The sequence below is a fragment of the Felis catus genome, chromosome A1 (assembly GCF_018350175.1).
Source record: "Felis catus isolate Fca126 chromosome A1, F.catus_Fca126_mat1.0, whole genome shotgun sequence".
In the NCBI taxonomy this organism is placed as follows: domain Eukaryota; kingdom Metazoa; phylum Chordata; class Mammalia; order Carnivora; family Felidae; genus Felis; species Felis catus.
In genome coordinates, this window is record NC_058368.1 from 238,340,876 (window position 1) to 238,368,117 (window position 27,242).

The 27,242-nt window shown below is 60.3% G+C and overlaps 1 protein-coding gene and 1 long non-coding RNA gene across 2 annotated transcripts in view; one reads left to right on the forward strand and one right to left on the reverse strand.

Moving 5' to 3' along the window:
* The first annotated feature begins 2,411 nt into the window (after positions 1-2,411).
* LOC123380598 lies at positions 2,412-6,027 on the forward strand. The gene is made up of 2 exons (XR_006586607.1): positions 2,412-3,022; positions 3,600-6,027. It is a non-coding gene; the product is annotated as an uncharacterized LOC123380598 (long non-coding RNA).
* An 8,986-nt stretch (positions 6,028-15,013) lies between these two features.
* Positions 15,014-27,242, reverse strand: part of LOC123380599 — a 35,524-nt gene continuing 23,295 nt past the window's right edge. Inside the window, exon 3 of the mRNA XM_045039279.1 lies at positions 15,014-18,429. Within this exon, the coding sequence (XP_044895214.1) occupies positions 15,826-16,983 (1,158 nt within the window). The 5' untranslated portion in view covers positions 16,984-18,429 and the 3' untranslated portion in view covers positions 15,014-15,825. The remainder of the gene's footprint in view (positions 18,430-27,242) is intronic.

Sequence of the window (27,242 nt, forward strand, 5' to 3'; positions counted from 1 at the left end):
TGAGGACAGGACCCATGGACAGGTGACGGGGCGTAATTCACCAGGCCGGCACACGGGAAAGCAGCTGAGCACAGAGGGCCAGGCGGGGACAGGATGCACAGGACAGGGGTTCTGACGTGGCGGGAGAGGGCAGCTCCAGAAAGGGAGGGGGGAACAGGTGCACCGCTTCCCCGGTTGGCCAGGAGAGCCGGCCTTCGCTCACCTGCAGAACGCTGTTCACCTGCAGAATGTGCCCGTGGCCTCAGCTCCCGTGCACACTTGTTGGGCCGCACGAGGATCATCCAGCCTGAGCGCAGACAGTCCTCCTCAAGAGGGGCCACGGGAAAAGAGACACCGTCCTGCGCTGTGTCCCAAAGGTAGCAATGAAGAAACTAGTGTGTGCTGGGGCGGGGCAGGCACCGTTCACAATAATACACGTGTCTATGACAGGATCCTGCAATGTGACGATCCAGACACAGAACTCAAGATGCAGAATCAGAACATGTTTTTGGAAAAGAACGCCGTAAGAATCAGAGTCCCTTTCAGGCGGCTTCCACTCCTTGCTTACACATTTTGAGAAAACAAACTGCAAAACAGATAGATGCCCAGGGCCCTCCTTCAGGACAGGGCCCCCATGTCAGGGGCAACAGGAGGGACAGAGTCAGGCAGCCTCGGGCCACTGTGGTTTTTCCAAACTGCAGGAAAACAGGAGACGGAATTCTGTGAAGTGAGGAGTGCTGGGCGTGCCTCCTTCCAGAAGTTTAGGAAGATCAGTTTCACACAAAACATAGGCAGCAGAGGATCAAGGTAAAATCAGCATGAGAATACCGAGTCATCACATGACAAAGGACACAGAACACAACAGCGTCCCTAGACATGGTGAAGACACGCGTGAAGACGTGCCCACACCACAAATATAAACTGTGACCTCCCGACTCCAAAACCAAGTAAATGCCACAGATGAATGTTACGCCACGTGGGGACGAGAGCGTTCAAAATCAGACAATTCAGAAATGAGCTCATATTGCCGAGGACGTAAGAAATAAGGGAAAACATCCCAGAAGCGAGGAATGAGCTAAAATACAAGGAACACAAAAAGGAGTAAAATAATGACAAGACAATTCACATTGGAAGGGGGAGCGTTTTCGTAATAAAAATAGGTGAGGGGATGGAGAGAAACTGAAAGAAATACGAAAGAGGAGTAAGGAAGGCACAGACAACCCCACACGGGACAGCAGGTGCCAAAAACCGAGCAAGGGGAGGGCTGGGGGTCGTTGGCCACAGAGCCGGGCCCTCCAGGCCTACGCTGACTACGCCCTGGAGACCCAGGGATCCTTGCGGGGGCTACGGTTAGCCAAACTGCCTTGCGTATTTGGAAGTTGCCAAGAGTCCTCTCCACACACACACACACACACACACACACACACACACACACACACTCACAGTGGCTATGTGGGCGGGTGGATGGTAAGCAACCTTACTATGGTCACCAGTTTGCAATTCCGTCATCTGTGACTTGCTTAATGTTATTTGTCAACCACGGCCCAATAAATTCGGGCAGGGAGAAGGCACCAAATGCAAAGAATACTGCGTCCAACAAAGATTTCCCCAAACACCTTTTTTAAAGATTGGAAACATCACACAGCAACCACCTGGCTACGGCCTTCGGCAGGGCTCCCCCAACGACGTCCTCCCTCCCCTGGGCCACCCTCAGCTTCTTAGCTGAAGCTCTGACCGTCCAGCCACCCCAGGCCCCTCCAGATGGGCAGTGTCTCCCCTACAGTGGCTGTGGCTCCTGTCTTCTTGGGCAGATGGCTGTCCTGTCGCCAGCCCGCAGGGTCCACAGTCCAGCCCGCAGGGCTCTGACCTGGGAGGCAGCTGTGGGACACACACTGCCCAGCGGACACCTGCCCAGGACTGCGTCGCTCACAGGGACCCGCAATCCCCTGCGGGGAGCAAAGGGCTGTGAGCCCCACCCTGCTTCCCCGGGACTGACCCTGACCCCTGAACCCCGGGGAACCCCCCCCACCAGACCCCCCCCCCACGACCACCCGTCCCCAGGACTGACCCTGACCCCTGACTCCAGGCGGACGCCCTGGACCGCAGGTCCGTTTTCCCCGCACGCGCTCTCTGACCGCACGCTCCCCCACCCTGGGGTCCCGTCTCTGCTGGAAACGACACCCCCAAAGTGGGGCTGCGCGGGTGGCCCGGTTCCAAGGGCAACGGCGACACCGCTGGGCTGACTCGAGGAGCGCACCCGGGGGGACGGGGGCAGCACGGGGGCGGGACTGTGCGGGGAGGAGGAGCCCGCGGAGGCGCAGGGTGGGGGGTGGGGGTCGGCGCAGGGCCACTGCGCAGCCGCGGAAGAGCTGTGCGGGGCGGGGCGGAGAGGTCGCGGGGGAGGGGCGGAGAGGTCGCGGGGGAGGGGCGGGGGTCTCCGAAGGTCTTAAGGAAGGTGAGGGCGCGGGGAGGGGAAGGGCCCTTCTCCGCCCCTCCCGGGGTCTGGGCAGCTGCTCCGGGATTCCTCCTTCCTCCGGGTCACCCGCTGCGCCCCTTCCCACCCCCCACTCTGTCCTGGAAAGGCCGGGAGCTGGCTCCCTTCTAGGAGGTGGCTCAGCAAGGCCTGACCTGGGGGCGCGGGGTCAGTGCCTGGCTGAGCAGAAGCCCCTCCAGCCCAGCCCCGCCCCTTCCAAAGGCTCCGGGCACAAGGCACCTGTCACCCCAGGTCCCCAGGGCAGCCCCTGGCCCGGGACGCAGGGTCCCTCACCTCCTCTTGGAGGCCTTTGGGGCCTCTCCCCCTTGGGGGTGAAGAGATCCTGACTCCCTCAATCCTGCCTCGGGTACCTCCCTCCAGGCACCTGGCCCTGAGCTGCCCCCTGGGGTCCTTGGATCCTGATGTAAAGGCAGCTCCGGAGAGCCCCCTGCCCAACCTCGCCGCTCCTCTCCCACTGACCCAATCTGCTCCGGGACCCCCTGAGGAGGCGCTCTGGGAACCCCAGGCGCAGACAGTTCCTCCGTTGCTCCTGAAGGGAAGGAATTACAGGTGCATACTTGGGTTCCTGAATCATGTTCTGAGATTTCAGCCACCAAGGATTTTACGACTCTTTTTGGTAAATTACCCTATTTGGGGTAAGTTTTTAGAAGTCCCCTATTCTCTCCCAGCAACTATCGCTGCTATTCATTTGCACGCTACTGCGTACGGACATTTTGTGTCTGTGGCCCCCACCCTCACAGCGATCCTGAGAAAGCTCTGCTGTGACAAGGGTGGAGGCGGAAGCTCGTGGAGACCTAGCGTCTTTTCACAGCCTCGCGGCAGCTGAATTGCAGAATGCAGATTCGAACCCAGGCCTACTTTGTTCAGAAGTCTGCTTTGATTCACCACACCCAGCCGCCCGTCACCATATGTCCCGGAGAGTGTTGGCAACTCAAAAGACAGACCTCCGGTCTCCGCATCACAAAACGGTTAAGATGCGGGAATCTGTTCCCGCAGCACGAGTGAGTGGAGGTCAGGCAGGACCTGGAGGTCAATTCTCTACCGACACTGGCATCTTTAGGGAGATTCCAAAGAGCTCTTTGACTGGGGATGTCATCTACTCAACTCAAATTTTTCCTCTTTACAGATAAATAAACAAAATCGGACCTTAGAATGAAAAGAAACTTGCCAGCAGAGAGGGGAATTGAATGATCTATAAATTAGACCGTGATTTATATTTCACTGACACAAACTATCCATCAGCTGAATGACTTTTAAATCAATGCTATAACGCGTAAAATGGCACAGCTTCAATATCGGTCCCCAACTTCATAAATCAAAGGAGCAAGATGGGATCAGATGGTGACCACCCTTGTCAACCACTCAAATCATAAATTACATTCTCAGACGGCTCCCGCTGTGGGTCGAGGGTGGCATCTTCGAGCACGGGAAGCCACGGAGGCAGGCGAGCCCTTCTTGTCACCACGGCCACCCCGCTTGTTCTCCGGGGAAGCCCGCAGCCCCAACACGCCTTCTGCCTGGCCGGGGACGTCAATGGAAGGCCGCGGCAGGAAATGGATTTCCATCACGCTATTGAGAATGGTAAAGGTAGGTATGGTTACCGTACCCCCTGAAGATGTTGATTTGGAGCTGCCGGCCAGGCTGTCCACTTGCTGTGTCCATTGAGTCCAGAAGTCTGGGTCAGTGGACCTGGCCTACAGCTCGGCACCGTTGGCCAAGTCACCCAACCCGTCCAAGCCACAAGTTCCTCGTCATCAGAGAGGGCTGGTGATTTGTGTCTTACAAACAGGTGAGAATAAAATGGAATACAAGTAGACAGGTGCTCAGGATGGAGCTTTGCATGTTACTGCCCTCAGGTCAATAATAATGCGCACCTGTACCCGGGGGGGGGGGGAGCCGGAGGGGGGGCGCAGAGGCAGAGACTCCCATGATTCCCACACACATCCACTCGGCTCAGTAATAATGTACACCTGTCCCCGGGGGAGGGGGGAGAGGCAGAGACAGAAAGAGGGAGAGAAGGGACCTGCTCGCTGAGCGTTTTGTGTTGTTTTCCTCGAACACGAATTGAATTCTGAGAAATATTTTTGTTTAATTTTTTTGCACTAGTAAGATAATCATAAGGTATTCCCTTTATTTGGTCAAGTTGGTGAGTTATATTGATTAATGGCATAAACCCTACTTTGGTTCCGACATGTTGTCATTTCTATATTTTGCTATAATTGGATTTGCAATAATTGTTCAGAATTTGGGGCCTATGTCCGTGAGTGAAATTGGTTTCTGATTCTCGCTTCTGATAATGTTCTTAGCAACTTGGTACCAGAGTGGCACTACCTTCGTCGTACAATTTAGGAAGTGCTCTGGATCCTTAGCTCTCCAAAGGCACGTGCGTAAGATCGGCATCCTGTATTTATTAGATATTTGGAAGAAATCACTAAAGTCAGTTGGCCTTACATTCTCCGGGTGTAAAATATTAAGTTGCATATTTTATTAACAGATTAGAACTATTCATGTTTCCTATTTGTCCTCATGTAACTTCTGACAGTTGGTGTTTTTCAAGATATTTTTTCCTTTCATCTCTACTCTATAGAATGTATTGACATAAAATTGTCGATAATATCTTACTATCTTTTTAACGACTAAATCTATTGCACTGTTCCCTTTTTCATTCTTAATCATGGTGTTTCGTGTTCTCTCTCCATTCATTTTGTTTTCAGTGGCTATGTTAGTGTTAGCAATTTTATTAATATGTGTAAAGAGGTAATTTTCGGGTTTGTTAAGTTTTTCTATTGTGTAAATATTTTAAAATTTCATTGATTTTTCCTTTGGTCTTCATTATATCCTTTCTTTTGCTCTCTATGGATTTATTATCTTATCCTTTTCCTAGTTTCCTGAGATGGAAGTTTATACTGTTGAATATCTACTCTTTTTTTTTTTCCAAGATATGCATTTGGAGCTAGGAATTTCTTAGCTGTTCTCCACAGGTTTTTTATGTCTTATTTCTGTTATCATTCTGTTCAAAATGCTTTCTAATATTTTTACTTTGTTATTAACTTCATTATTCATTATATTAATCACTTTATTATTAATAGTAATGAAATATTTAGAAGTATGTGGCTTAATTTCCACATTTTAGGGAATTTTTAATTATCTCTGAGTTTTTACTTCAATTCCAGATGGTCAGAGAATAAACTCTGGTATATTTTCAGTTACTTGAATATGGTCTGTTTCAATAAATGTTTCTTTTGGACTTAAAAAGAATGTGTGCTCTGCAGTGGTTAAGGGCAATGTTCTACATAAGTCAGTTGGGCCAACTTAGTTCATTATGCTGTTGAGATCTTCTCTAATTTTAGTGAGTTTTTGTCTCTTTGTTACTGAGAAGTGTGTTAAAATCTCCAAAGTGATTGTGATTTGCCTCTTTTCCTTTTAGTCCTGTCAGCTTCAGCTTTCTCTATTTTGATGTTGTATTATTAGGTGCATACAAGTTTAAGATCATTGTGTCTTTGTATAGAATTGACTTTTCTACCATAGTGAAATATTCCTTTTCATAGCTATAATACTTCCAGCCTTAAAATCTATTGATTTAGCTACAACAGCTCTTTTTCATCAAATGCTTGCAAGGTGTGTCTGAAAGTATTCGTGTTCCCTGACAAGCACGAGATAAAACGAAATGGCTGGTTTTGAAACATGTTGCCAGGATCCCAGACGGTGGGTGCCCGGCTCTGTCAGCTTGTGTTCAAGCCCCGAGAGAAGCAGGGTGATAGGACTCACAGCCAGGCCAGCCCCACCTGCTCTACTGTGACTGATTAGAATCGGGAACAGTGTCCTGTCATGGGGATAGTCGCTTTGGGGAAAGTCTGAGGCCTGGGAACCACAGGCTGATTCTTATCTAATGTGTGGTCATTTCTTCCCAGTTTGTCCAGGAATGTCTGGGGTTCCTGAGGCATGGGACTCTCAGTGCTAAAACCAGGGCATTGCAGGAAAACCAACGTGAGTTGGCCGTCCTGCCTCTCAGCCCTGCTTGGATGGCCTTGCCCCTCCTGTCAGGCTGCACTGGGCTTCCTGCAGTCATGGCCACTGGCCCACCCGGAGCGGATTTCTCCGCCCAGCATGCCCCATCTGGGTGGTATAGACGCACGTACGTGTGTTTGCTCGTTCACAGGCCCTTCCACACTGAGAGGGGAGCGGTGGTGTTTCCCTTCTGGAAGAGCTAAGACAAGAGGCGGCCCCGTGGGCACCCACCTTGGAGGCCCCTGGGTGCCCCGCTGGAGGGAGCAGGGCTGGCCGTGGTGCGGGCTGGGGGGCAGGGGACCGCAGGTGCGCCCCTGTCTCCGGACCGCAAGGCACCGCTGGACGAAGACATTCCCTGTGTGTCGCCCGCTCTTCCTCAGACTCTGGCCCCAGCCGCCAGTGCCGCTTCATCAGGCTCTGCGGAAGCCCCCCTGGGAGCAGCGCACAGGAGCCTGGGTGTCCCTGCTGCAGGCCCCGCCTGCTTCTGGCACCCCGTGAACTTTCAGCTGGGAGGCATCGAGAAAAGCTCGCCCACTCGTTGTGAGTCTTCCACGCCTCCTGCCGCCTTCTCCCTGGTCTAAAAACTCCCACGAGGCCGACAGGGCAGAAACCGCGGTCTCCGAGTGTCTCCGGAGCCACAGGGACTCTCCGGGGCAGAAGGGACGCCCCTGCCGATGCCTCCCTGGCCGTCCCCGGGCTCGGGGCCCAGCGGCCGCCGCGACAGCCCAGCCGGCTCTATGCCGAGCTCCGCACGGTGGTGGCGCCACGCGGCCCGTGGAGGACGGGTCCTGTCTCTGCTCGGGCGCTGGCAGGCGTGGTCGGGTCAGTCGCCAGACAAGTGTTTTCTGCCACGAGCATTCTGAAGCGGTTCCAGCGAAGGTGGCAGAGAAGGTGGGAGGTTAAGGGGAAACGGCGGCAGCCAAAAGCCACGGGTCAGGTCAGCGCGTGTCCCCGAACAACCGCGGACGGCTTCCCGGGGCAGGTGAGTCCGTTGCGGCGAAGGGGCCAGAGGTGTGCGGCCGCCGCGCCGATGGCAGGACAAAGCCACGGCCGAGTGTGAGGAGCCCCGCGGCGGCTGTGAGCGGTGCGGGGACGTTTCCCCGCGGGGACCGCGCCCGCCCACACAGCGATCCGGGCGGCGGGACACGCCTGTGCCCTCGCACGGCACGCGTCTGCGGCCCTATCTCAAGAATGGAAGAACTGAGAGCCCTCAATGCTGCTCCCGGAAGCCGTGGGCAGCGGCAGGGACTCGGTCCGATCGGAGCAAAGTGGTGGCCTCGGTGACACAGCAGCCCCAGAGCCGACCCGATCGGAACAGCGGGCACCCGAGGCGAAGGGCACCTGACCTATGTTCCATCATCTCCGCCGGGTCATTGAAAACGTCCGATCGCCGGCTGTGGCTTCCCAAAGTCCGTCAGGAGTAGAGCACCGTCGTGGAGGCGGGGCGACCACGCTCCATCCAGTCCCTGTTCCAATCCCTGCGGCATCGCCCCAGCTCCGCCTCGGGCCTGCAGCACGGGGAGGGGGGCGGGGGGGGGGGGGGGGTGGCCAGGCTCTGCCTGCGCGAAGCCTGCACACGCGCAGAGCCCGTGAGCTCAGCGTCCCCGTCGCGTCCAGACAGCGGGGAGGGGAGGCTTGGCGGGGAAGAGACACCTCTGTGTCTGGCCCCAGAGGGAGAATGGGGAACACCACCGTGCCCACAGTTGGGCAGGGCCCCCCACCTCAATCAGGGTCCCTCCCACCTCGGGCATGGGTCCCCCACCTCAGGCAGGGCCCCCCCACTTCAGACAGGGTCCCCCCCACCTTGGGCATGGGTCCCCCCCACTATGGGCAGGGCCCCCCACCTCAATCAGGGTCCCCCCACCTCGGGCATGGGTCCCCCACCTCAGGCATGGCCCCCCACTTCAGACAGGGTCCCCCCACCTTGGGCATGGGTCCCTCCACTTCAGGCAGGGTCCCCCACCTCAATCAGGGTCCCCCCACCTCGGGCATGGGTCCCCCCCACTATGGGCAGGGCCCCCCACCTCAATCAGGGTCCCCCCACTTCGGGCATGGGTCCCCCACCTCGGGCAGGGCCCCCCACTTCAGACAGGGTCCCCCCACCTTGGGCATGGGTCCTCCACCTCAGGCAGGGCCCCCACCTCAATCAGGGTCCCCCCACCTCGGGCATGGCCCCCACCTCGGGCATGGATCCCCCCACTTCGGGCAGGGCACCCCGCCTCGGGCAGGGTCCGCTCACAGCCCCCACCCTTCCCGGGGCTCCTGTCCTATCTGCGTGCACACATTTCAGAACCACGGTGCTCGTGAAGATTCAAGTCTGTTTCTGTGTCATCCGGTGGCGTCTAAGGAGGGCAGGGTGGGTGGCTCGGGATCCTGCCAGGGCCCCTGAAATCACCACGGGGTCTCACCTGAGTCTTTGGGGAAGCTTGAAGGTCAAGACCCTTCGTGCTGGGCCTGTCAAGTTGCCCAGGGCCTGGACTCTGGGCTGCTCACTGGGGGCCGGTGAGCTGCCCGTGGGGCTGGCTGGATGAGGTGGGGACAGAGAGCGGCCGTCCCAAAGCATGAAACAAGGCAGAGTGGGGGGCATCTGTCTCAAAGCCAAACATGAGCATAAAGGGAGAGCCACACTTCTGTCAGCCTTAGAGCTGAGGCCCCGCTGTGGTTCCAGTTGGGTGTCGGGGCCTGAGGCCACAGGCGTGTGCAGGGACCGCCATGGGGCCGTGTGAGCGTCAGGAAGCTGGGCCCTCACGGTGGCTCCTTGGCCATCTGTTTCCCCGATGAGAAGGTGGAGGCCTTGAAAAGGGGGACACAGGACAGGGAGGGCTGCTGGGAACTCGGGGCAGGATGACATATGACAAACCCAGCCCTCATCCCCACGGCGTGTCAGTGAGGAGGGGCTCCACCTGTGGCGTGCACTTGCTTATTGATTGACTTTTTCCGAGCACGCACAGTCCTTCTGTGACTTTGAAAGGAGGTTTTATAATGATTTTTAAGTTTATTTATCTTAAGAGAGAGAGCATGAGCAGGGGAGGGGCAGAGAGAGAGAGACAGACAGACAGACAGAGAGGATCCCAAGCAGGCTCCACACTGTACTCAGAGCCCAGCGTGGGGCTCGATCCCACAAACCGCAAGATCACGACCTGAGCCGAAACCAGGAGTCAGACACTCAACCGACCGAAGGGGCACCCGGTGCCCCGAAAAGGACGTTCTAAACGTTCTGGACAAAGCAGTGCCACACCGTGCTCACAGTGCTTTGGGGTAAAGGTCGCATGATGCTGAGGGGTACCTGGCCACCTCGGCACCGTCCGCCAGGGACTGAATTTACAAAATTCTGCTCCTGCCAGAAATGTCTACGACTCTCCATCCCGGGGTTCCCTGGCTGCTCAGGCAGCCCACTGAGGGCAAGGGGACGAGCCTCTAATCTGGGGTGGCCTCGCCAAGGGCTGGGGATGAGCCCCCTGACCTGGGGTGGCCCCGCTGTGGGCTGGAGACGAGACCCCTGACCTGGGGTGGCCTCGCCGAGGTCTGGAGACGAGTTCCCTGACCTGGGGTGGCCTCACCAAGGGCTGGGGATGAGCCCCCTGACCTGGGGTGGCCCCGCTGTGGGCTGGAGACGAGCCTCCTGACCTGGGATGTCCTCGCCAAGGGCTGGAGATGAGGCCCCTGACCTGAGGTGGCCCTACTGTGGGCTGGAGACGAGCCCCCTGACCTGGGATGTCCTCGCCAAGGGCTGGGGATGAGCCCCCTGACCTGGGATGTCCTCGCCAAGGGCTGGGGATGAGCCCCCTGACCTGGGGTGGCCTCGCCGAGGGCTGGAGACGAGACCCCTGACCTGGGGTGGCCCCTCTGTGACCTGGAGACGAGACCCCTGACCTGTGATGTCCTCATCAAGGGCTGGGGATGAGCCCCCTGACCTGAGGTGGCCCCACTGTGGGCTGGAGATGAGCCCCCTGACCTGGGGTGGCCCCACTATGGCCTGGAGACGAGCCCCCTGACCTGGGGTAGCCTCGTCGAGGGCTGCCCACCACTCCTGTCCCACAGAGGGTGCCCCGGGCGACAAGGGGCCCACCGCGCAGGAACGAGGGGTAAGCACGCCTCCCCTGGCGCCTGGAGCAGGGCTGTGCCCACAGAACCCGATGAGCAAGCCGCTGTGGAACAGGATTAGGCAGTGGAAGGGGACCTTCTCCCCGACCAGCTCCATAGGGGCTGGAAGGGAGGGGCCGCAGGGACAGGGAGGGCAGATGGACACCACGTGGGCGACCCCAAAAGGCTACGCTTCGCCCCTGCCCTCTCTGCAGGAGGCCACACCAAAACCAAAGGAGCAACCGGGCGAAACCCAGCCCGGCTTCTTCAGCCGCCGAACCTTTCGTGCTCCGAGGTCGGGGCCTGGGATTTCCCACGGCGGTGGGTCCCGTGTCCCCTTATTCCTGCTCTTCCCCACGTCTCCCAGACCCCTCGGGTGCTGGCGGCCCCCCCACCTCGGCCCCCTTCACTGCCCACTTGGTCCCCTAAAGAGCCCGCAGGAGGCAGGTGCCTTGGCTGTTGGGCGCAGGGTTGCTGGATCCACGGAGGGATCACCGATCGTTTAACCGCAAGATGAGAAGATTCAAGAAGACGTCATCAGCCCTCCTGTGTCCCCGCAAAATTCATACGTTGACTCTCTAGCCCCCGGCACCTCAGAACGGGCTCTATTTGGAGACAGTCCTTAAAGAGGTGATTAAGGCAAAACGAGGTCGCTAGGGCAGCCGTGATCCCACAGGACCGGTGTCCTTGTAGGAGAGGCGGTCAGGACACAAGGGCAGGAGCCAGGCTACGCCCCCAGGAGAGGAGCCTCAGGAACCAGCCTGCCCCCCCACCCAAGCCCGCCTCTGGACATCCCACCCAGGGACCACGGGACCACCGGTGGCAGACAATGACTTCCTACTGTTGACGGCGCCCACCTGCGGTGTTCCTACCCCCGCCCTCCGGGACTAATGTGGGGAACAAGGGCCATTTCCAAGTATCTGGGGAGCCCCCACGTGGAGATGAGTAAACTCGTCGCTGCCGGGTCCCACGGGCAGGACTGACGGGAAGGAAGGCGTCCGAGCCGCGGCTCATCCCCTGAGCGCTGGCTCCGTGCCCGGCCCAGGGGCCCTGGGCACATGGGTTAACCAGCCCTGCTCCTCCCTCAGAGCCACCCGCCAGGCAGGGCACGGGCAGCCCAGGGCCAGACATCACCCACCCCTGTGAACGTGAGCTGCCACCATTGGGCCCGGGGGGGGATGGCCCCAGGCAGGAGGAGACGTCAGGGGGGCACTGGGGCTGCGGGAAGGTCGCCAGCAGCTTACGGGGCTTCGATGGGGCCAGACTGTCACGGGCCTTACTGACCTCTACCCCGCAGGCCCTGGGGTGGCTCCGGTGCAGGGGAGGCCCACAGGAAGCCAGCCGGGGTGCCGGTGGGGGGCGTCCAGGGGCCGCTCTCCCTGAAATGGAGCACCCCTGCCGGCTGCAGCCTCTCGCGGGGGTGCCCCGAGGGAGCCGGCCTCTGAGGTCCCGGCCGCCTGGGCCACAGGTCCCGTATTAGAGAATCTCGGAGCGAAGGCCTCGCCTCAAATGGGAACGGAGGGCAGAGTTGAGCACAAGACGTGGCGGCTGAGAGCCCGCCCGAGCTGCCGGGAGACCATCTCCCTCCGTCCAGCTGCTCCGGACCGAGACGCTGTGCGAGGCACCGCGCTTCACGGGCAAAGTGCCCAGACGGACGCGCTGTTCCCTGCACACGCAGAGCGGGGCATCCGGACGGCAGGAGCCCCGCGGAGGGCAGGGCTGTGGGTGTGGACCCGGGAGGAGCCGGCTCCAGCTCGCGGGCCCGGGAATCTCAGACCCACGTCGCCCTCTGATCACTCAGCTTTGTAAGGCGGGTCGTCTGGGCTGGCGCTCCCCTGCAGGGTGGGAGATCCGGGTGTGTGAGAACACCGCGTGGATGCTGGCAGACGGAGCGGTATGGCGGTGACGGCCGAGGGCTGGCGCGGGAGGGGGTCACAGGCCCCGATACGCACGGTCCTCCGGTCCTCCCCCCTCGAGTCTGCAAACATCACAGCTGAAACGTTACACCTGATGATCCCGGGGAGGCGCCAGCCCCCCCCCTCCAGCATTTGAATTTGTGCTACTTGCTCGGTTTCGCCTGGGTTGTTGCCAAAAGTAACAACGTTTCCCGCCCTATTCCTCGATACAAGCGACTGTACACGCCCGCACACACGCACACACCTGTACACGCCTGCACACGCACGCATACACACGCACCTGCACACGTGTGCACACCCAATACCTATACCTGCACACACCTGCACCTGCACGCGCGGACACGCTTACATGCGCCTGCACACACACGTCTGCACACACGTGCACAGGCACACAGGGTCCAGAGCGTGGCCGAGGCCCTGGGTGTGAACCTGCCCGTCCCTGGGTCCCCCCCCCCCCCGCCGTAAGCCTGCCAGGGCTCGGCCCCAGCTGAGGCTCTTCCGTCCACAGCCCGGCCACAACTGTGGCCGGAGAGTCTGCGTGAGCAGGGGAAGGACACGGATGGCGGACTGTCCTCAAACTGGGGCCACTTGTGTTCGCAAACTTCTAACTCCCTTCCCCGGTTGCGGCCCTAGCTCCACGTGGCCTTTCCCGCTGACCTGGGCATGCTCTCGCTGCCCCCATGTCCCAGATGGCAGTGCCCGCCTCCGTCAGACGCCTGGCCCGAGGGCAGGACCTGGGTGGTGACGGCCCCCACCCAGCCAGGGCCAGGCGGGACGAGCAGGCCTGGTACCAAAGCCCCCAGGCCGCCAAAGTGTCTCCAGTATTCACCTAACTGCCAAGTAGCTGCTGGGAACTGAACCGCGTCCCCCCGTTTGGAGATAGGAGGTCACCCAGGTTCGATGAGGCCCTGAGGCTGTGGCCCTGACACGAGAGGATCGGTGCCCTTATACGAAGGGGCACCGTGGCGCGCGCTCTCCCTCTCTCTGTCTCTCTTCGTCTGGCTCTCCCCTGTCTCTCCCCTGGACTCTCTCCCTCTCTCCCCCTCCCTCTGTCTCCCCGTCTCTCCCTCTCTCCCCCTGACTCTCTGTCTCTTCCCCCCCCCCCCCGTCTCCTCTCTTTCCCCCTCCCTCTCTCTCTCTCCCTCTGTCTCCTTGTCTCTTTCCCCCTCCCTCTCTCTCTCTCCCTCTGTCTCCTTCTCTTCCCCCCCTCCCCCTGACTCTCTGTCTCTTCCCCCCCCCGTCTCCTTGTCTCTTTCCCCCTCCCTCTCTCTCCCTCTGTCTCCTTGTCTCTTTCCCCCTCCCTCTCTCTCCCTCTGTCTCCTACTCTCTTTCCCCCTCCCTCTCTCTGTCTCCCTCTCTGTGTCTCCGTCTCCTTCTCCGTCTCTCTCTCTCTCTGCCAGGTGAGGGCCCAGCAAGCTGGCAGCCGTCCAGGGCCAGAACAGCCTTCACCAGAGCTCGATGCTGCTGACACCGTGATCTTGGACGTCTGGCTACAGAACCTGGACGAAGTGTCTGTTGGTCAGGCGTCGGGTCTGTGGGTTCTGTTCCGGCGGCCCAAGCGGAAGGAGGCGGAGGTCACGTCTCAGCCCCACCAAATCCTGCCACCACGCTCTGCCTCCCCTGTTTAGACGGGGGGTGGGGGGGTGGGGAACTCTGGCCTCCTGGGTGGCGACGAGGGGAGGCCGCAAGAAAACGGCCACCGAAGGGAGCCCGGCTGCGGGGTCGCTCTGCCCACGGGAAGGCCGCCCATGTGAAGCAGACACCTGCCCGGCCGGCGGGGCAGGGGGGAAGCGGCAGAGACCCTGTGCCCGCGTGGCCGCCGTGTCCCCGAGTGTCTGTGGGCACGTCCACGCTTCCTGACCGGGCTTCGCGACAAACCCCCGCCCCCCTCGGAGAGAGAAGCGCTCTTGCTGGACCGTCCCTTTGGTGGCCGGAGCCACGGCCCCCGCTTGGAAGCAATCAAGCCCGTCCTCCAGGAGAAAGACACTTCAAAGACAAAAATCCTCAATGAGCCGGGAAAAAACCAGCAAGCTGGGACTCCCTGAGGGAGGAGAGAGGAGAGAGGGGAGAAACGCCCTCTCCCTGGCTCTCGGGAGCATTTTAAAAGCTAAAAACGGAATTTTGTTTTGTTTCTAAGACTCACGTTCGTCAAAAAGATCTCATTTAAGGCCTCGCGGTTTTGAAGGTCAACACTGTGTCGCAGTCGAAATTCACTGCCCTGAGCCACGGACGAAATTAGGCGGCCGTAATCGGGGGACAGCGGGGGGCCGGCCCTGTGTCCGCAAATTGCATTTCTCTCCCCGAGAAATCCCTCTGTTGTGATGCGGCCGGACGAGGCCCCCGCACCATCCACGCCACCCACCCACCCGCCGCCCGGGGCCTTTGCCCTCGGCTCCCGCCAGGGCCCCCACGCCGGCCGCCAGGAGCTGGGGCGCGCTTGCCTCCTTCTAAATTAAAATTGTAACTCGCTCGGTCCCATTTACACAAAGCCTCTGCTTTGACACATGCAATTACTACGAACACGGGGGCAACATGATCGCTAAGGGCTCCAGAAAGAGAGTTTAATCAGAAAACACGGAGTCGTTCCGGCCGAGGTATAATTTCACTGCTCGCTATTCCTCTATGTTCGTGTGTGTTCAGATAATTAGATACACCAGTTCTTGCCTCCCGAGAGGCCAGAAAGGGCAAAATTCCTATTCTTTTTACATTAAAGAGATTAAATTATAATATAGAAAATCTGTAACTTTGGGTGGAAATGACAAATTCACACTACATTAATTTCAGTGGTTACAAAATGTTACAAATAGTTTGTGTGTTCTTTCTTCTCTCGTAGGTGCGTGTGAATTAATTACCTACCCGATTTCAGTGTCTTTCAATGTCTTCTCACAGACAACCCGAAATGAAAAGAAAATAGGGTTTGAGCTCCACTCACTGACATGTGTTTTTGCCGTGTGACTGTTTACGTCTCTGTTCACAAACACGAGCACACGGGCAGTAACAGCCCCACGCACGAACACAAGCACTGCAGGGACAGCACGGTCCACGGGAACAGCAGCGTCCACGGGGACAGCACAGCCAGCAGTGCCCACGGGAACAGCACGGTCCACAGGAACACCACGGTCCATGGGAACAGCAGCGTCCACAGGAACAGCAGTGTCCATGGGAACAGCACAGTCAGCCGCATCCAGGGGAACAGCAGCGTCCACGGGAACAGCAGCGTCCACAGGAACAGCACGGTCCACGGGAACAGCACAGTCCGTGGGAACAGCACAGTCCACGGGGACAGCACGGTCCACGGGAATACCACAGTCCATGGGAACAGCAGCATCCACGGGGACAGCACAATCAGCAGTGTCCACAGGAACACCATGGTCCACGGGAACAGCAGCGTCCACGGGAACACCACGGTCCATGGGAACAGCAGCGTCCACGGGAACAGCAGCATCCACAGGAACAGCACAGTCCACGGGAACAGCAGTTAGCCACATCCAGGGGAACAGCATAGTCCACAGGAACAGCAGCGTCCACGGGGACAGCACGGTCCACGGGAATAGCACGGTCCATGGGAACAGCACGGTCCACGGGGACAGCATGGCCCATGGGAACAGCACGGTCCACGGGAACAGCACAATCCACAGGAACAGCAGCATCCACAGGAACAGCAGCGTCCACAGGAACAGCACGGTCCACGGGAACAGCACAGTCCGTGGGAACAGCACAGTCCACGGGGACAGCACGGTCCACGGGAATACCACAGTCCATGGGAACAGCAGCATCCACGGGGACAGCACAATCAGCAGTGTCCACAGGAACACCATGGTCCACGGGAACAGCAGCGTCCACGGGAACACCACGGTCCATGGGAACAGCAGCGTCCACGGGAACAGCAGCATCCACAGGAACAGCACAGTCCACGGGAACAGCAGTTAGCCACATCCAGGGGAACAGCATAGTCCACAGGAACAGCAGCGTCCACGGGGACAGCACGGTCCACGGGAATAGCACGGTCCATGGGAACAGCACGGTCCACGGGGACAGCATGGCCCATGGGAACAGCACGGTCCACGGGAACAGCACAATCCACAGGAACAGCAGCATCCACAGGAACAGCAGCGTCCATGGGAATAGCACGGTCCACGGGAACAGCAGTGTCCATGGGAACAGCACAGTCAGCCGCATCCAGGGGAACAGCAGCGTCCACGGGAACAGCAGCGTCCACGGGAACAGCACAGTCAGCCGCATCCATGGGAACAGCACAGTCCACGGGAACAGCAGCGTCCACGGGGACAGCACAGTCAGCAGTGCCCACGGGAACAGCACGGTCCACAGGAACACCACGGTCCATGGGAACAGCAGCGTCCACAGGAACAGCAGCGTCCACGGGAACACCACGGTCCACGGGAACAGCATAGTCCATGGGAACAGCAGCATCCACAGGAACAGCACAGTCCGTGGGAACAGCACGGTCCACGGGAACAGCGCAATCCACAGGAACAGCAGCATCCACAGGAACAGCACAGTCCATGGGAATAGCAGTTAGCCACATCCAGGGGAACAGCATAGTCCACAGGAACAGCAGCGTCCACGGGGACAGCATGGTCCATGGGAACAGCACGGTCCACAGGAACAGCAGCATCCACAGGAACAGCACAGTCCATGGGAACAGCACGGTCCACGGGGACAGCACGGTCCATGGGAACAGCACGGTCCACGGGAACAGCACGGTCCACGGGAACAGCACGGTCCATGGGAACAGCAGCGTCCATGGGAACAGCAGTTAGCCACATCCAGGGGAACAGCATAGTCCACAGGAACAGCAGCGTCCATGGGAACAGCACGGTCCACGGGAACAGCACGGTCCATGGGAACAGCAGCGTCCACGGGAAGAGCACAGTCTCAGAGACCCCCGATTGTGAACCAAAAGTGGCAAGCTTCAGTCTGGATATTTTGCAGACAGGAGCCAACTCACCGCAGCCACAAGGCGGGCCGCCGGCACCCCGGGTCAGCAGACTCCACAGGAAGGCATCTTCCCGAGGGCTCTGGTGTGCAAGCCGCACGGGGGGAGGGGTCCGGCTGGGCGCGAGCGGCATCAGGCGCCAAAATCTAAGCCGAAATGGCAGTGGGAACCCTGTGAAGGTTTCGTTTACTTTTCAGAGTCGCATTCCTGTCGCACAAGAAATTGATCTTCCTGATGGCTCCTAAAAAATGGTGGCTCCAAGGGGCACCTGGGGGGCTCGGTTGGTGAAGCATCCAACTCTCGACACTGGCTCAGGCTGTGATCTCGAGGTTGTGGGACTGAGCCCTGCCGTTGGGCTCCCTGCTGCGCGTGGAGACCGCTTGGGATTCTCTCTCTCCCGCCCTCTGCTCCTCCCCCACTGGCGCTTTCCCTCTCTCAAAATAAATAAATAGACATTTTTTTTAATGGCGGTTCCAAAACGCCAAGTTCAAATGAATTTTCACAGAAGTCACCAAAGTATAAAAAAAATGAATATACATCCCAGGAGGGTTAAAATGCCAGGGAAACGGGCAAAGAACTGAGCCGATCCTTGGAAAGAGACGGCTGATGCCTGACAAGCCGCTCACCTTCGGAGCCGTCAGGGTCGTGCAGGAGGAGCACCCGGCCCGCCACAGGCTGGGTGACCCTCGCGGCCACCGGGACGCCACATGGTGGAACCAAAGTGAGCCCCGCCCACCCGTGACCCCGCAGTAACCACCCCAAACCTGGACGCCCCAAATGACACAGGCTTGTCCCCTCACCGTGCCGGAGGCCAGAGTCTGAAATCGGAGGGTGTCGAGGCTTGGTCCCTCGAGCTCGGAGGGGAGTCTGCTCCGGGTGTCTCTCCTCCGGCTTCTCGCGGCTGCTGCCCGGCCCCGCCCCTCGGCTCGTAGATGCGAAGCCCCATCTCTGCCTGTGTCTGGGTCTGTCTTCCGTGGCGCTCTCTGCCCTTCCTGTAAGGACACCAGTCACTGGATTTAGGGCTCACCTCCCTCCAGGATGGCCTTATCTCAACCAATTACATCCGTGAGGGTGTATTTCTCCCAAAGAAGGTCACGTTCCAAGGTCTGGAAAAGGATATGAATCTGGGGGGGACTAGCATTCGGGACCCATTTAGACAATCCAGGGCGATCTGCCCGTCTCTACAGCTTTAACTTACTGCCATCTGCAAAGTCCCGCACCATGTAAGGGAACGTAAGACTTCCGGGATTAGGACGCAGACCCCTTTGGGGGCCGTGACTCAGACAACCACACGGTATATACCCAGCAAATACGCCCCCGTGTCCAGCCACAGACGTGCTAGAAAGTTCATGGCAGCGCCTGTCTTCAGCCAAGAGCAGAAACTCCCAAATGCCCATCCACAGCAGAGGAGTGACAATGGTTCACTCATGTGGCAGTGGACAATCTGTGCTCACGTGGCTCGAAGAAAGACCCTCACGACCTCTGTGTCACGCCAAAGCCAGCTACAAGGGAGCAAGCGCTGTAAGACCCCACGTGTGTGTTTGAATCTGAGATACGAGAGGAGGGACAGCTGAGCGAGGGTGGTAGGCTCAGGGTAAGAGCTGTCCCCACCCCCAGACTGGGAGGGAGCAGGGGATTCCTGGGGTGCAAGTGACATCTGGGTCTTCCCCTGGCCACTGGCTTCACGGGGGCAACAGAGTGAGTGTTTATTCCTACGATAAACCCAAAAAGTTGTCAGCCGTGTCCCGTCGTGCCGAGGACAGCACCGGCCTTCCCCTGTCGGCACACAGGACCCTGCCTGACTCCAGCCGCCCCTCACCGAGCCCCCCACTGCTCTCTGCCGGGCCTCACGGCTCCTGGGGGCCGGGTGGCCTGTCCCCCGCTCGGCTCTCTTGGGACTCGCCGGTCTCGGGCAGCCTCTGGCCGGTCCTCCCAGGGGAGAGCTTGGCTGACGGGCAGGCCCCGAGGCTAAGAAGTCTTCGGGGACACAGAGGGTCTTTTTAGGTAAAAAACTGCGGCCAGTGGTCTGCCTGCTGCTGGGTCTGCTTGTTCCTCGTCCTTCCGTGGACCTGGCCAGGCACGCTGGGGGTGGGGGGTAAAGGGCCCGGCCTCCTCCCTGGCCCTCTCCGAGACACAAATCAGCTGCTTCCCAAACCGGCGCCTCAGCGGGGCCCGTGTGCAGGTGAGGCGTCACCAGGGGGCGCTGCCGGCTCGATCACGGCCAGCGCCTGGAACTTGACCCGCGGAGCCCCGTGCAGAAGCTGTCAGAATTCCAGAAACCACGCCGGACTGCGCGTGGACCGGCCAGGGCTGCAGCCCGGGTTCAGCAACAGCCTGGGAAGAAGGCAGCGTGGGCTTCAGTCACTCCGCACCCCAGAGGCTGGCCCTCCCGGAGAAGCCCCACACCTTCTCGTGTACACTCGCCCCCCCAGCATGCACACTCTCGTGCACACGCCCGTGAACACACTCACACAGGTGCATATGCCTGCAAACACACTCAGGTGCACACGCCCGTGAACACACTCACACACGTGCACGCACAGACACAGGCACGTGGATGCATGCGTGGACACACAAGCATGTACATACTCGATGCACGCACAGCCACACACGACCCCAGACACACACTCATGCTTGCACATGTGCACGCTCAGGTGTGTGCACACTTGCTCACACGCACTCCAGGTGCAGATACCCCGCCGTGGAGGATGGGGCTCTGCTGGGGATGAAGGCTGGGTCAGGAAAGCCGGAGGAGGCGGCGCCCCACTCGTGTCCTGTCCCCTGTCCCCTTGGTGCGGACGTCTGCTTCGGGCAGCCTTCTCCTGGAGCCTGAGGGAGGAAGAGGCCGCCCTGTGCCGGTGTCCTGGTCCCTCCTGACGGAGCCGGAGCATCCCAGCTCCATGCAGCACCCACACTGTCCACTAGAGGGGAGTGTTGGCTGCGGCTCCAGGGACGGGGCTCCGAGCCAGGCCGGCAACGTCCTAACTGTGGAAACACAGCCCGCCTTTTCAGGCCTGGGAAGGCCGGGAGCCCGCCGTCCACGTTGGCCTCCCAGTGAACCACGTCCTGCCCCCCATAACCTTCTCATTCACTGTTATTCAAAGGTGGTCCCCACACATCCCAGCAGGGACCCCGGGCCTTTCGAGGACACAGCTTCCTGGGCCCAGGCTGACCGAAGGGGCCTCTTAGGCACGAGACAGGGAAGCTGCGGTGACCTGGGGAGGTCGGGGGTGGGCACAGGGACGCCTTCCCTGTCCCGGCACATCCCACCTACAGGGCCCCTCATCCTGTGGACAAGCGGTCTAACTGGCCGCACGGGCCCGGTTGTGGAGAGGAGGAAAGGGCCGAGGTTCCCCGCCCGGTGTCCCCACTCCTGCACCGGTGCCTCCAGGCCCGTGTCTGCCCCAGCCAGACCGCAGATGACCAGGAGCCGTGGGGACACAGGCCCTTCTCTCCTCCTGCAGAAAAAGCTGGGGCGTCAGCACCTCCCTCAGGAGCCTGCAGACCCACGTGAGTGGGAGTCACGCTAGGAGCAGCTGGCAGGTCCACGACTGGGCGGTGGCCATCGCGGGCCACGGCTGGTGCCAGGCGGGCCTTCTAGGTCAGCGTGCCGACCCCACGCAGGCCGCTGTGACCCGAGGGTTGTTGGAGTGGAGGCCGTGGGAAGAAGCAGACGGGCCAGCTCCCACGAGGGGCCCCCTTTCGGTACCGGGGGTGGGGGACTCACTGAGCCCAGAGCCACCAAACCCCCGTGGGCTGCCCTCGTCCTCTGATGCTTCCCCACATGTCTGCCCTCCTTCCTTTGCTTTGTCCCTTATGAATGTATCCTGCTTTGTCCAAAGGGGTAAAACCCTCCACGTCTAGCCATTTCGTGGGGGGTTTCTCTCCTTCCCACGAAGCCACTTTTTGGGTGCGACAAGCTTTTGAGAAATTGTGTTCTCGTGAAATGCGTCCTTTCTGCCGAGAAGCAGGAAAAGTGAGGTGGAGGGAGAGGGCGTCGTGTGCGCTCGGCCGGGCTGCTGTGGGAGGCCGACTTTGCCAGGGCCGGGGGCTCGGCCGACAAGGGCTCCGGGGCCAGCCGGTCAGAGAGGGCTCGGCCTCCGGAGAGGACACGCCGGCCCCCCCCCCCCCGCCCCCGCACACGTGTCCTGGTGTGCCCAGACCTGGCACATGGCCCTGGGGGACCTACCTGGTCAGAAAGCCCTTTCCTCAAGGAATAACCGAGAAACCGGGATCGGGTTGAAAATGTCCCAATAAACAGCACGATTAAGAGCTTCCCACACTGCTTCCTAACTTTCTACTTCCATGTAACCTTCAGAATAAAATTGGAATAAAGCTGTGTCTGTAATTCAAATATATTTTCACACTCAGCGTTAATTATAACGTGGTGTTTATCCAAGTTATTGGAATGTCTTCATAAACACTATTTTTGATGCTTGTCAAATATTGCAGGGCTCGGATTTGCCAAAATTCATTGAACTGTTTGAAAGACGATGCACGATGTTTGAAAGACACATTTGAGTTCCTGTTCTGCTGCTGTGACACCGGCGGCCTGGTCCGGACACCTGTCCTCTCACCGCGTCCGTCAGGGACTGGAAATGCTCTGCGTAAAGGGCCACACGGCACGTGGTTTAGGCTTTGTGGCCACATGTGGTCCCCGTCACACACCGGGGTCGTCTGTTCCCGCCAGCCTTCACGGCTGTGAGACGTTCTTGGGCCCCGAGGCATCCGACTGCTGCCAGTGTGTGTCCAGCCTGCCCGCCCCAGGGCGTCCCAACGGCAGATTACCAGCAGGCCCAGAGGTAGGCACTCTTCAGGCACTCGGTCCACACTGCCAAATTCCTTCCAGGAAAAGCACAGTTCCGGGGACTCTCACCGCAACCCCTGAGTATTCGCGATCCTGAGTGGTCCGGTTTGCTATCGTGTTGCTAATTTCCAAGGCAAAAGCCAATCCTGTCTCGCGTCTCGTCCGACGGCCGTGACTCTACTTGTCCGTGTGAAGGATGCAAAGGGTGACGAGCGTCTTCCCCGGGCACGGAGCACCACGCCTGTTAAGGGTACCGGCCCCTGGGCCACGGAGGTCGTGCTGTTTCCAGTTTCTGTTGGCTTGGGGCCGTTGTGTTGCAGTGTTTTTAAACTGTCAAAGGTCTTAGTGCCTGTCGCTAAATCTAAATATTTTCATCTTCCTGTTTCTTTTTACTTTATGCTTCAAGCGATGGTTGGAGCCCCAGAAATCCCTGACAAAGACCCTCCAGGTGGGCTCGGGAGCCCGGACAGCCTGAGCCCCCCACTGAAGGTCCAAAGGGAACGGAAATTCTCACCTGTTGCGCAAAGCAAACGGTCCCACGGTAAACGTCACACCCAGGCGGAGACATCCTGATCCAAAGCACATTAAACATTTAGCCATTTGTCACGGCTGCATTTTCGGCCTTTACCTGTCCCCACCACGCTCACGTCTGGGCTGCATGCCTGGAAGCCTGGGGTGTCGGAGGCTGCCGGGCCGGCCGGCCCACTGCTCCCGATTCTGATCCCCCAGGAGAGAGGAGGCAGAGCTGGGGCCGGGGCAGGGGCGCGGGGCCGGGGGGGGGGCAGGGAGGGGGGCTGCCTGCCACGGCCCACGTGCAACATCTGCCCAAGTCAGGGAGGCTTTGCCAGGACCAAGCGAGGCAGAGGCAGGCCAGGAGCGGACCGCGGGGCCCCCCGAAGGTCGTTGGCGGACCCACCCCGGTGCCCAGAGGCAGGCGGGCTCTAAAGTCACCTCCTCGTTCACCCAGAAGAGGGGCGAGGCTGAGGGGGGCAGTCCGGTGAGTCCCAGGGGCTCCCCCCAACCGAGGAGGTAAGATGTCCTCTCCAGCCCCGGATGACACGGCTGAAACGTCAGGAAACCGCGGTGGGACAAGGTGCGGGTGGCAGGAGAGCTCCCCAGACCCCCAGACCTGCGGGTGGGCAGCAGGGGTGAAGGTGGGGCCCCGTCAGCCTCCCCAACAGCCGCTCCCCTGCTCTGGGCCCTCAGGGGGCCTCCGCCCCACCTCATCCCCCCCCTCCCCCCCCCCCCCCCCCCGCCCGTGGCTCCGGCCCTGCAGTGGCTGTGCCCCGTGGGGGCGGACTCTTGGCCGGGGCCTCGTTGACTTGGCAACAAGAACAGACAGTCCCTGGTCTCATGCTCACAGAGACCATCAGGGGTCAGTCGTGCTTAGACTTAGACTCACCGCCAGCAGAGCCTGCTTCACCAGGATGTGGAGAGCGCCTGCCAGGGCTCAGGTCCACCCTGGTGCTCGTAGGTGAGACATCTCCTGGGGGCCCAGGATCCAGGCGGGGCCGAGCTCCCCGTCGAGCGGACGGAGGCACGCAGCGTGTTGGGGTGCCCCCCACCCCAGGTCTGGGATATCGCTGGACACTCAGGGTCCAGGTGGGGCGAGCCCAGAGGCCTACAGGGGACCTTCCGGGAAGCAGAAAAGCCATGATCACACGCAGGGTTTCCAGGGGGCCGGCGGCCCCTCCCTCGCCTTCCCGCACACTCTGACGGCCACCGAGTAGGCCCCAGGTCACTGCTGGCCTGAGATGGTCGCAGCAGAGTGGAAATCGTGCTACCCCACCCCCACAGGTGCGAGATGGAAGGAGGTCTGGGGACGGGGAGGCGGGTGGGCGTCCGCTCAGAGAAACTGTGCGTCCCGCAGGCGGGTGTGGGTGGTTGTCCGCAGGCTGGGCCGATGTCAGAGCAGCCCCTCTGAGCCCGTCGGTCCTCCCTCCTCATCAGCACGGAGCCGGCTCCAGCCGTGACTCAGACTTGCCAGCGGGTGTCTGTCTCGCCTGTCTGTTCCCCAGGCAGTGTCTCCGAGGTCAGGAGCGTCCCCAACGTCCGTTCTCTAAGCGGCTGAAGGACTATCCATCGACATCTGAGTAATCTAAAAAGTTCAGCGTGACAACAGGCAGGGAAGTCAAAACTAAAGACGCGGGGGGCTCGGAAACAGAACCCGTAGAGCGTTGGGGGAGTGACGTCCACTCTCAAAACTCCCACAGATCGATGAGGGACGCGCGGCAGGCAGAAGGAATGAACCAGTCACTCAAAGGAGGAGACGGGCCCGCAAGCACGAGACGCTGCCTGGACCGCGCGAGCCGCCAGGAAACACACATGAAAGAACGAGTCGCCGTGGGGGGCGGTCTCCAGGCCGCGGGACCCAGGGTGAAATGCTGTCCTGGGTGCCGGGGTCAGCCGCCTCCAGGAGGCAAGGTGAGCCACCTGTAGAGCATGCTGACCCAGCTCCAGAGGAAACTCCCGTCTGGGCACCACAGCCCGTCTGAGGCCCCACCAGGCCCCCCGGGACCGGGCAGGACAGGTGCACGCCCCAGGAGCCAGCCTGAGGCAGGAAAGGCCAGGAACTTTTCTCTGAAAAGAGAGCGAGGGAGCTCCCCATCAGGGGGTGGTGACTCAGGTGAGCGTCTTGGGAGCTCGGAGGGACAGAGGCACTAGGACACACAGACGACAGACAGGTGCAGGTGCCTGAATATGTCCAGGTGCTGTCCAGGTCCAGGTGCAGACGCAGGGGCCTCCAAGAAGGCTGACAGAAGAGGAACACGCCTCAGGGGCCACAGCCCTAGGCGGTGACACCACCACCACGTGCTCACATTCATTTGTGCGCCGGCAACGCCCTCAGCCTGGGGCACAGGGGTGGAAACTTCCAAAGTTGCCCTTCTTCTGGGACCTTTTTTGACACCAGCTCCTGCGTAGTCTCTGGGCAAACCCACGGGGCAGGCTCACTGCTCTGGGACAAGGGGCAGCAGACACTCCCCGGGTCTACCCGCCGGCTGGACCCACGCAGCCCAACCAGGGAAAGCGGGGAAGGAAGAGGGTCCCCAAAAGAGCCACTCTGGGGCCCCAGGGAGACAGCAAGCCCTCCCGCCCTCTTCAACCACACGTTAGGAGACGCCAGCAGCCTTCGTGCTGTCGGGACATCCCACCGCGCAGGTGATTGCCTGCCTCCTTCCAGGTAACCCTCACGACCGCCCTGGTGGGCACCCGTGTCACCGGTGGGACAGATGAGGGACTGAGTCCAAGACATCAGGAGGCTTGGCACGGCTGACCCCTCCCAGACCCAGGACCCGAAGCAGGCGGGCTTCCGATCCTCCCAGAAGCAGATCTGATGTTTCCTCTGGCGGTCACACAAGGGACAGAGGAGAGAGCGTACCAGCCAGAGTCCCCAGGGGAGCATCAGGACGTACACCCAGGAAGAGACTCCTGGTGAAGAACTGGCATCTGTGGAAGCTGACAAGTCCCACGATCGGCAGGTGGCCGGCTGGAGGCCAGGAGAGCCGATGAGCCAGTCTGAGAGCCAGCAGGCTCCAGACCCAGGAAAACCTGCTGTCTTAGCTCAAGTCCGAAAGCCAGAAGGACCCACGTCCCAGGTCCAGGCAGTCAGGCGGGAGCAACTCTGACTCACGGCCTTTCTGTTCTTTTTTTTATTTTTTTATTTTTTTTATTTTTGAGAGAGACAGAGACAGTGCATGGGGGAGGGGGGAGAGAGAGAGAGAGAGAGAGAGAGAGAGAGAGAGAGAATCCCAAGCAGGCTCCGTGCTGTCAGGGAGGAGCCTGATGTGAGACTTGACGTCATGACCATGAGATCATGATCTGAGCTGAAACCAGGAGTCAGATGCAACCGACTGAGCCCTCCAGGTGCCCTCACAGCCTTTCTGTTCTAGTCGGCCTTCAACTGATTGGATGAGGCCCACCAACACTGGGGAGACCAATGTGCTTTATTAAGTCCACTGAGTCAAGTGCGGTCGCGGCCCAGCGTCTCTCCTGGAAGACCAGGGAGCAGGCCTCTCCCTCTGGAGGAGACCTTGAGCGGGACAGGGGGGCAGAGAGGCTCCTCCCGGTTGACAGGCACTTCGCAGGCGGCGGGGGGCGGGCCCACCGGCTCCTTGGCAGCAGGGGCGTGGCCACTGTGCCATGGCGGCTGGGGGCGGGGCCAGCGGCTGCGCCGCTGTGGCGGTGGCGGTGGCGGCGGCGGCGGCGGGGGGGGGGGGGCACGGTTCAGTGGCTGCCGGGGGCGGGCCCACCGTCTCCTCGGCAGCAGGGGGCGTGGCCACCGTGCCGTGGCAGCCGGGGGCGGGGCCAGCGGCTCCGTGGCGGCCCCCGCAGCTGCCACGTAGGCACAGGTGCGCCGTTCACTCGCTGTGGCTTCTGGCTCCTCTGCTGGGTCCACGCCCCTCTCTCCGCCCGCCCGGCCCCCTAGGTGGGGTCGGGACCCTCACAAAGCGAGCGTGGACTCCGGCACGGGAGGAACTGGGGGAGGCAGCTTGGGGGCTCTGCTTCGTGAGCAGAACCGACCCAGCACAGAGACAGGGGCCTGGGCTCAGGATGAGCCGAGGCCACGGGAGCCACGGGGGAGTCGGGGGTGGGCGTTACTGTCCCAGCTTCACCGCGAGGAAGGCAGACAGCAGTGTGGGCCGCGAGCGCCTCCCAGAGGCCCGACAGGGAGCGAGGGCAGGTGGGCAGAAAGGTCGGCGGACCCCGGGGCGGGACAGCGCCGGCCCCTCCGTGGTTATTGTCTAGCCCCACAGGGACCACGCCGTACGTGCATAGCGCGCCGGTCCGGATCCACAGCCTCCTCCCCACCAGGCGCCGGGCCGCGCGGGGTACTCGCTGCTGTAAGTCCTCGCGCCGCGCCGGGGTCCGTGGCTGGACAGGGCCACGCACCTCAGTCACTGACCAGTCGGCCCAGAGCCGGCTCGGGACTCGGGCCTCCTGCCACACACCGTGCCCGACTCCAGGCGCGTCACTCCATGCGGTTAAAGGTGTTAGTGC